We start from the raw sequence: 10,797 nt of genomic DNA, 5'->3' as shown, positions 1-10,797 counted from the left end.
AATATTGCAGTTGATAGCGTGCAAAGTATCTATCTTTTAAATATGTCTCATATGTGAAAGTGAAGACAAAGGAACACTGAGGAGGAAGGATGGAAGATAAATGTTTTTGCACAACTTCTGGGATGCTTGATTGTCCTGATTTGCGACCATTACGTCTGTCTTTTTTTGCAACTGTTACGTGTGAAGCTGACTGAAATTTTATTTGATTTTATTTGTATCTTTGAGACTGAAGGTTGAGAATCAGAATGAAACGGAAAGATATACTCGCACGTCGCAAATCAGAAACATTACAGGTCGTTTGTTTGGAACTGATTTTGGAGCTGACAGAAATCATGAAGTGAAGAAAATACTTTATAAGAAGGACTCACTATGCACAAATATAAGACGCTGATGTACGGAAAATTTAAGACATAATTTGCATTTTTGTCCTATGCCTTTTGGAATGGAGGGCAGCGGTCACTTCAAACCAACACCTGCGAATTTCGACCAGGTATTGAATAGCTCGACCGGCACCAATGCGACTTTAACGCCTAATATTGAAGAAAAGAGAGAAAGTTTTGCTTTCCAAGTCACCTTAGCATCCGTTCTTGGTCTGCTTACTCTTGCCACAATACTTAGCAATGCATTTGTCATCGCGACCATCTCCCAGTCCAGGAAGCTCCAGACACCGGCGAACTTCTTGATCGCATCCCTGGCCGTCACGGACCTTTTGGTGTCGGTGCTCGTGATGCCCATTTGCGCGCTTTACACGGTCACCCACGAGTGGACGCTTGGACAGGTTATTTGCGACATCTGGTTGTCCTCAGACATAACCTGTTGCACCGCGTCCATCCTCCACCTGTGCGTAATCGCCTTGGATCGATACTGGGCTATCACGGACGCGGTCGAGTACGCTAAAAAACGGACGCAAGCGCGCGCCGCTGGGATGGTGGCGACCGCTTGGATCATCGCCATCTCCATCTCTCTGCCACCGTTCTTCTGGCGCCAGGTGAAGGCGGGGGAGCTCACCATCTGCACGGTAAATTCGGACCACATCTTTTACACCATCTACTCCACGTTCGGGGCTTTCTATATCCCCACGTTGCTACTCATCGCCTTGTACGGGAGGATTTACGTGGAGGCGAGGAAGCGCATCTTGAAACAGTCTCCCAAAAAAGCGGGGAAAAGACTCACTTCAGCACATCTCATCACGAATTCGCCCGCGTCTGTGGCTTCAACCTCTCCTTTACATTGTGGACGGCAAGAGCTTTGCTCTGACACCGGCTCTCTGAACAGTGACAATCAAATTCGAGTAACGGTGTCCGATTCTCTTCTGGAGAAAAAGCGAATATCGGCCGCGCGCGAGAGAAAAGCCACCAAAACATTGGGCATTATTTTAGGAGCTTATATTGTGTGTTGGTTGCCGTTTTTCATTTACACACTGCTGGTGTCCCTCTGCCCATCCTGTATGTTTTCTCCAGAACTGTTTGACTTTTTTACATGGCTTGGCTACCTCAACTCACTCATCAACCCGATAATATACACCATGTCAAATGATGACTTTAAAAAAGCTTTCCACAAACTCATTAACTTTAGATTTTGCAGATGTTGAGATTAGGACTGTAGTAAAATAAACTCTGTTACATGGGCCTCATTAGAAGACATAGCTGCCAGCTTTTAGATCAAAATTCAACAGAATATTTGGATTTTGTTCTACTTATATTGCTTTGATAGCTTGTGGTGGCAAATAACGCAAAACTGTACACAAAAACTGCATTGTCTTTATCAAATTACTTTATCAAACTATTAAACTGCTCTGACATGCTCTCTGCCAATAGCTGCCGACTTATCCTAAAATTAATAAATAAGTTGGGTTATCCATTTGCTTGTGCTTAAATCCAGTATGTTTTTCCTTATGTTTTATGACTGAAAAATGTGTTACTTACAATAATGCATGCTTAGCTACCTTAAATCAGTTTGTCAATACTGAAAAATAGGCCTATAAACTAGAAATCCTTAAATCTATTTTGGTATGTCATTACTCTGCTTGTCAGTGGTGCTACACATGTAGGTGGTTTGGTGAGAAGCCCTTTTCACACCTTGCATTCAAAGAGATAACAAATAAGCAGTGGAAATGTATAGTACTGAGGTTAAATATATACACAGCAAAATGACTCGTGCACAATTAAAATGACTGAAAAAGAGGGCTTTCTAGATTTGGACGTGTTGGTTGAAGACTGATGAAAGAATTGAGATTGTAGCATAAATTAATTCGGTTAAACAGGTTCACCTTCTGCTCTGTACACTCATAAGTCATATTATCTGTCACTTGGCAGCAGGAGAGATCAGAGAGTAACTGTGAATGGCACATCTACTGCAGGAGGTGAGTAATGCATCAAAGATGCACCAAAAAGGGGCAGGGGGAAATATCGACCTATCAAGCCCATATGGAAGTGATATATACCAGGAAAAGTCACTGCAAAGCCTCAGTTTTGCAAAAAGACATGTTTGATATTTCCCACAATTATGCTTTTTCACAATAAGCCAGTGTCTCAATCAATACCCACCATGATTAAATATATAAAGTTACTAGGATGCAAACCCTCCTCCTGCAGTCAGTGAAATTGGGGACATTTTTATGTGGAGGGCATTGATGTTGGATCGTTTAACTTGCTGATATATTTCAACCAGCCAGCAGAGCTTTTTAATTATCTAATCAGCCAATCATGTGGCAGCAGTGCAATGCATAAAATCATCCATATATGGGTTAGGATCTTCAGTTAATGTTCACATCAACCAAAATGTTCAAATCAACCATCAGAATTTGGTCTCAGTGATTTTGATCGTGACATGATTGTTGGTGCCAGATGAGCTGGTTTGAGTATTTCTGTAACTGCTGATCTCCTGGGATTTTCACACACAACAGTCCCTGGAGTTTACTCAGAATGGGGCCAAAAACAATAATGTTTTTATTGTTCAATCCAGTGAGCGGCAGTTCTGTGAACAGAAACACCTTTTGATGAGAGAGGTCAACGGAGAATGGCTAGACTGGTTTGAGCTGACTGAAAGACTACTGTAACTCAGATAACCACTCTGTGTAATTGTAGTGAGCTGAATAGCATCTCAGAATGCACAATGAACCTTCAGGCGGATGGGCTACAGCAGCAAAAGACCACATCAGGCACTTTATTAGGACCATAGTGTTCCTAATAAAGTGCTCAGTGAGTGTATAAGATCTAATTTAATAATATTAAGCTTGAATGTTTAATGCCACCAAAAACACCTGCGGGAAGTGTAAGCTGTCCTGTCAGGAGCATTTAACAGTGAATAATAAATTAGCTCGCAAAAAGAGTGAACAATTGCTGCTGGAAAAGAAGTCAACGTTATGAGAGCAAAGTTTTTTTTTTCAGTATTCATTTTTCCCAAAAAGGAAAAAAGGGAAAGTTTATGATGATTAATATATCTTAAGGGTAGAATTACTATAACAATGAAGAGCAGTTCATTATTTGATTGTTGGCTGAATTAATTTTAATCTCTTGACTTCTGATCCCGTTTGATGTAGTGGGTTTATCTTAAATTACACACTGCAAAACAAACCACACATCTATGACTAAAGCTTTTGTTGTTGATAATTTTTTTTTCTTTTCATGTTTATTTTACTCTGGTTAAAATGAAAATAATTATATTTTGTTGCAAAAGATGACTCATCTTAAATAAAGTGTGCTGAAGAGATTTTCCACTACTTTCCCGAAATGTCTTCTAGGATGGAACATTAATCTCGGGCAAACAGACAAGCACTCATTTGCAGGCATATGATTACCACATACCTTTGATAACATATGACCTTGGTATAATCCACATACAATTCTAATATGATCTGCATTTATGTCTGTGCACTATAACTGAAATTGATGCAAATGAATGGAAAAGTCATTGGTCATTGAAATTGTATTTTGAAAAAGTATATAGCAAAATGCTTTAGCTTCATTGTACCTCGACCTTCATTAGATCTATTCGCAAGGGCTTTTTCCATGCCTGATATATTAACCACCATCTGTTCCTTCGCAATTTAAATAGCCATGCAATTACAGTTGACTTTAATTGTGAGAAATGGATCATATGTATGATTCTCTGGTTTATCGTGCTTTTAATGAATTTGTTTACATGTTTTCTTGCATTGTGATATACCACAGCTTATTGTCCAATTGGTCTGACCTTGCTTAATTATTACCATGCACCATTTAGAAACTGAAAGAGTGAATCATAATCAGATTAAAGGAAAAGTTTTCCTAAAATTTTAAATTCTGTCATTGTTTACTCGATACACTGAAAGGAATGTTTTGTCAGTTACTGATTTTAATCAAGTTTAATATTATTTAATCTGACTAAAAAAAAATTTACAAATTAGGTTAAAAGGAAATTCTACAAGTTAGATCATGTAGAAATAGATCCTTTAGCTAACAATTACAGGTTACCACTTTTTGCAGTGTACACTGAAAAAGATGTTAACCTAAAAATGTGCTTCATGTTATAATAACATTGAAATCATCTGGTTTAAGTCAAATAATATTATTTAAAATTACTGAATCAATCTGATACATTAGGTTACACCAACAAAACACATTTTAAGGGTTAGATCAATTAAACATTTTTGGTAAAAATTGCCTTTGTGTGTGTTGCTCTTTACAAGGAACAGAAAAGGAGCAGTTAGGTAGAATGTCTTGGCTGCTCTTTGCTATAGAATAAAAGTGAATAGAGATACAAAAAAAATGCACTAAAATGTCCATAGGCCCTGTATTCAAGCCTTCTGAGGCCATATGATAGCTTTGTGTGAGGTACAGACCTAAATTTGAATCATTATTCATTCAATATTCATATAATCATGGGGGCACGTAAAATGTTGAGTTTTCATTTTTGCTGAAATTCTTCCTTTTGCCATTTGTTTGCTTTCCTGTACTGTGCATCCAAATATGGCACGCCAGGTTTGATGTCAATAACATGATACGTTGTTTGTTCTTGAATGTCTAATCAAAACTACCGCAACAATATCATTCGAGTTATTTTCCTTACACAAATCAATCATATGGTTTGAGATGAGTTGGAATATAGCGCACATGTCTTATGGACTACTTTTGTTGTGTGTTTGTGTGTGTTGTGTGTGTGTGTGTGTGTGTGTGTGTGTGTGAGTGTGTGTGTTTTTTTTATTTTATTTTTTCATTTTTTGAGCTTGACAGCTCCCGTCCCCATTCACTTTTATTATATGGAAAAGAACAGCCATCACATTCTGCCAAACATCTCTTTCTATTCCATTTCCACAGAAAGTCAAAGAGGTTTGTATAAAGGGTGAGGCCGGAAATCTCCAAGTGGGTGTACCTGTATTCTGTGCCAATTTCATCATTAATATTATGATGCGTACCTCTTTCCTCTGCCAGTATGTGTCATTATTCTCTCTTTCATGCAGCCTAATACTTATTGTTGCACAATTACTGGTACAACTACAATAATCAGTTGTGGTTTTTGTAAACAATTATTATGTTTACTATTAGTAATTTACCTTAATGTCATTATGATGTGATAGAAATGGTGTTCTATTTAAAAGCTATTCTAGTCATTTGGGAATGTTACTTTTTAAAATAATGTTACATTATTTTGTTATTGATAAACACATTTTTTATATCATTACTTTGTATGGAAAGTACCTCTTGTTTGCATAATGTGTCATTAAAAATAATGTTTTGTTTCATTCACTTGGCAGGTAGCAATTTCAGTTTTAAAATATTTTATTGGCATGACAAATAATTGTACATTTGTATTGCCAAAAGCCTGGCAGCTTAGAAAGGAATGGCTGCATTCAAAGAATGGTGCAAAAACGTACACAGTGTAAAACAATGTAAATAAATTAAGAGAAGTGCCAAGAGACAAAGTGTAAAGCTCTCTCGCTCTCTCTATCTCTCTCTCACACACACACACACACACAGTGTGCATGCACAGAGAGACAGTGTAAATCTGGTTATGAAATGGATGCGCTAGGTATACATGGCTTTAAATGGCAAATAAACACACATAGAATGCATGAGGACTTTAAAGAGCACATCAATGTAAAAAAAAATAAAATCAATCCAGGGCATTTTAGGTAGTTTAGAAATCCTGTCAACAGGGGCGTAGCAGCCGCATTCTTTACAAAGGTGATATTTTTACCTCTGCACTTTTCCAAGCTAAATCCATACCAGTTCCAAATGGTGGATTTGTATACAGTATTATTTGTGTTTTGTTACTTTGGGCTGATTGAATGACCATCCAGCCAATCACAGGAGAGTTTCAAGAGCCGATACAACCCTTACATAATGGGCCGTCAGTCAGACAGTCTTATCAAAGCGGCTACATTAATTTCTAAGTTGTTTTCAAAAATGCTAATTTATCCATGTTTTTTATCGAAACTGATGTTGATCTAAATGAATAATCTAGAGATTAGAAACATACAAATGAGAGTTATTTTTAGGCAAATCGTTCTTGATTGGCAGCATTACTTGAAATGCAGTGTAGAAGAAAAAAAAAGGAGATTAAGCACACATTGTATGTGGAGTTTATATCAGCTCTTTATTGGATTATATTTTTACATTATGTTTGTGAGGTAATAATTTGTTAGGTTGTTTTCCCCAATTAAAGCAGATTACTAGATCTGTGTTAAATATGTAAAGCTATTTTTAATATCATCTCCTGTTCCCTATTTATCACTCACTTGACATTGTGTCAATGTAGTGACACTAGGGGTCGCCTTTGGGAGCCCCAAACACCTCTGATCTTTGAGAAAAGGCCAATGGGATTTTACAAGTTGAATTTGCATGCCTCTCCCCTGGACATAGGGGTATAAAAGGAGCTGGCTCGCAACCACTCATTCAGATTTTCTCTTCGGAGCTGAGAGTATGTGTTAAGCGAGCTGAATCCCTCTGCCGTTCCATTCACCTCTAAAAAGCGGTTGGATTTACTGCGCATTACAGTGGTTTCTCCCCCTCGTGCACCTGTTGAGTGCAGAGAATGTCCCTGGGTGCTTCAGCAGCCTAAAAGAGTATATTCTTCCCTTCTAAAAGAGTGGCACTGATGGGAGAGCATCTTTTTAAAGATGGCTTTCCGTCTGTGTAAAATTCCTGTTCGCGGTCGTTACCTCTCCGTTTCTAATGGCCACGATCGCAGCCTCACATGCTTGCGCACTGCCCATGCTGAGACAGCATTCGTGGGCGGGTCATGATCTCACTGCAAGAGCATGACCATGGCATCATTGCAGTTGTGGATTTCCTTCTTCCAACCCAGCGGCCAACCCAGTGGTTCCCCACCTCGGTCCTCCTACCTACAGGTATGAGCTTGCATCGGTTAGCACTGGGGGCGATTTGGGGACCCCAATTGGAGCCGCTCTGTCGTGTAACCCCCCACAGACCTCCCAATCCCCAGGATGCTCGTTTGCCCCAGTCGAGTTCTGGGATGAGACAACCAACTCGTCTCAGGTTGAGTTTGTGATCTCATTCAGGACTTGCGAAGCAGATGAGCTCTCGATTGCAGCATCGGAGAGCGGGCTGCTCCAGTCTGATGCCGAGGACTCGACAGTCACAGGCCGACATGGAGCTTTTGGCCATGCTTGCCCAGGCGGGTGCGAGCGTCGGGCTGGAGTGGAACCCTCCACTCTACCCTGAACATTCGCGGCTTTACGATTGGTTCCTGGGCGCTCACGCCTGTGCCCCGCCTCGGTCCCTTTCTTCCCGGAGGCGTGTGCTTTTTACCCTACAGCTGTGTTCACGAGGTCGTGGACACTTATGGCCCCCTGCTGAATGATTTCCATTATTTTTTGGGGAGGAAAAAAAGAAGAGAAGAGAAGAGGCCACGGCTGAGGCGGCCTGTCCCCAAGGTGCGAGGGACCGTACAACGCTTGTATGAGCATTGGGGGAGGTTACGTGATGGGCAAGTGTTCTGGCAATGAGACATGCATTGGTTGCCCATCTCACACCGCCAGTCCACATAGCACAGTTCAGCTAGTTGTGGCGTTTCGTATAGGGACCACTGGTGTCACTACATCGACACAACGTTGAGTTCGTGACAGATAGGGAATGTCCTGGTTACTTTCGTAACCTCCATTACCTGATGAAGGGAACAAAACATTGTGTCCCTCCTGCAACAACACTGAACTACCCGCTGAATTGGCCGGGACTCTGTCTCGGCTGTCTCATTCAAAACCTGAATGAGTGGTTGCGAGCCAGCTCCTTTTATACCCGTATGTCCGGTGGGAGTGGCATGCAAATTCCACTCGCCAATTCCCATTGGCCTTTTCTCAAAGATCAGAGGTGTTTGGGGCTCCCAAGGGCGACGCCTAGTGTCACTACATCGACACAACGTCTCGTTCACTCCATCAGGGAACGGAGGTTACGAAAGTAACCAGGATGTTTTTTTACCTCTATGCTGGTGTGCAGTCGACAAACTGTAGGAAAAAAGATAGCTCGGCTGTGTTCTTAGAGCACATGCATTTTACTGAAGGCAATAGATATGTAGACATGCTTTTTTATACATGAAAACATATGGATCTTATTGAAACTCATAACTATATGATTGTCCAACTAGATATGTTGTCTTTTGATAAAAGCAAATGTATAATTTCCATACAATTTGTGAGCTGCTGAGAATTACTTTGTTCTTATAATGCTTAAAACCTCTACTAAATTCTCTTTGTAGGTCTGTAGACATAGAAATTTTAAAGGATTACAATTTTCTTTTGATCGTTGGTTTAGTGACTAACTTGTTTCACACAAGACACTCATTTGTCACCACTTTCTGGAATCACCAGAAATGGTCACTGAATCATTAAATGGATCCAAATGAATTTTAGTTAAATGTTGTCAAAACACTTTGATACATTTAAATCCCACAATGCACAAGCACAGAGTAAAAAATTTAATTGTGTGCATGCACAATTGTCATTATTGTAACTGATTAAATTATGTATTCAGCTTGTGCTCAATCTTTTATTGTGATGTGTGAAACAGAAGCAAATGCTCCACAAGATGGCCTTTATTTTTGCAGCTAATTTTGCAAAATTTTGCAATTATTTTGCAATACATGAATCTTTAAAATACTACAACATTAAAAGTAAATTATATGTATATATTAATATAATACTCATACATACATATTAATATATACTGTAATATATTAATACTGCACTGTAAGTGTTAGGTCTGTGCGAGCCACCTACAGCTGTGTCCCCCCACTTTTAATATGACTGCTACACCCCGTCTGTCAAGACGCTCAGCCAGAAGTCCGAAAAAGAGGACAGGTTTTGGAAAAAGTTATACTTATTACTGTATGTGTGGCTGTTGTTTGTGTGTTTGATATTAAGTATACCCTGCATGCCAAACCACAGAAATGCCATTTACAGAAACATCTACCACACTCCCAAGTTATTGTTCAAAGTGGAATAAAAACATGCATCTTGGATCAGTTACCAGCTGAGCGGATCCATTTACAGGCATGACTGGATAATGTTCTGAGCTGGTGAAGTTTTATGACTACAAAACATGAGCGACTTGGGGAGAAGCACGCCGAGACCCATTTCAATTCACCATAACATATCAAAGTTTTCTTGTTTTAAATAAAAACCTTTAACTATATTTATGACAGAAATATGATTGTTATCATGATTGTAAAGTATTTACATGCAACAAAATTTTGTTTCTTTTTTTTTTTGCAAACTATATTCTGGCAGTTTTGATTGTGTTGACCAGCCATGAATCTGGATGGACCAGTGCCACCCTGGCCCTTATGTGGCCTCACCACTGGTTTGTAATGACATGAGGGGGAGTAAATGCATGAATTCAAATATTTGGTGAACTATTAATTTAAAAGCATGTGTTTTCTGCTACTGTATCTTCTACTTGTTTGCCTGATTTCTTTATTGAAAGCACAAAGGAACAAAGTTACAGATCACAATGTCTTTATGCCAATCATGCAAAATCACTTGAATATGTGCTCATTTTCACATTCTTTTCCAGTCTTTACACTTCTACAGTCTTCGTTACAGTCAATCTTAGTATTGCCTGTCAAATCTGACCATAATCCTAATTTATACAGTACAGTAAATACCTAATTTACCTATAAATTACTAAATAACACCATTTATTTTCATATAAAATAAACACATTTTACATTACTTTCACTTAATTAAAACCATCCACTTCATTAAACAAAAACAAAAAAAAGAAGAAAATATCAAAATGTGTCATGCATATATATGAAATTACATTTACATGAATTAACAATTATAACGAGTAGATGGCTGAAGTGATCCATACATGCTGCCTGGTCACTGTAGAACAATGTTGTAACAAATTTGCATATGCAATATATTAATATATTATCAAAGACTATTATTTGTCAATGTTCAGCACTGTATTAATTTTGAGATACAATGTTCCCTATCAAAAAGCTACACTTTAATGCTGCGCTGATTTAGCGCTTTGGGAACGTCTTTAGGAGTGACCTGCTGTGAATATGTGTGCAATACGTCAATGAAATTGAAAAAATGTATAGCCTCTGCTGGTGACATCATCAGAATGCGCCAGTATAGGGGCTATAAATGGGTCTCTAAAAAAAACCACTCTCCCCAAAAAGCCATGCAGGACCACCTCTACGCTTGAGGGGAAGGCTTATCAGGCAGCAGGTCAGGCTAGTGCTGCCCTGCACACTGGCAGTGTTACAGGCATACCAGGCTGACCTGTTGAAGGACCTGAGTGCGGGCACCACGGTTCTCAGAGTTTCGTCGAGCCACAGATCTGTCTC

General features: G+C 39.2%; 1 protein-coding gene across 1 annotated transcript; it reads left to right on the top strand.

Annotated features, from left to right (window-relative positions):
• Positions 1–442: 442 nt before the first annotated feature.
• On the top strand, positions 443–1,951 carry LOC127657053 (5-hydroxytryptamine receptor 1B-like). The gene has a single exon (XM_052145693.1). The coding sequence runs from the start codon at positions 443–445 to the stop codon at positions 1,589–1,591; it is 1,149 nt and encodes a 382-aa protein (XP_052001653.1). The 3' UTR covers positions 1,592–1,951.
• Positions 1,952–10,797: the final 8,846 nt, after the last annotated feature.

This window comes from Xyrauchen texanus, chromosome 16, assembly GCF_025860055.1.
Source record: "Xyrauchen texanus isolate HMW12.3.18 chromosome 16, RBS_HiC_50CHRs, whole genome shotgun sequence".
NCBI lineage: Eukaryota > Metazoa > Chordata > Actinopteri > Cypriniformes > Catostomidae > Xyrauchen > Xyrauchen texanus.
The sequence above is the reverse complement of the archived record's forward strand: the minus strand, read 5'-3'. Positions and strand labels throughout refer to the sequence as shown.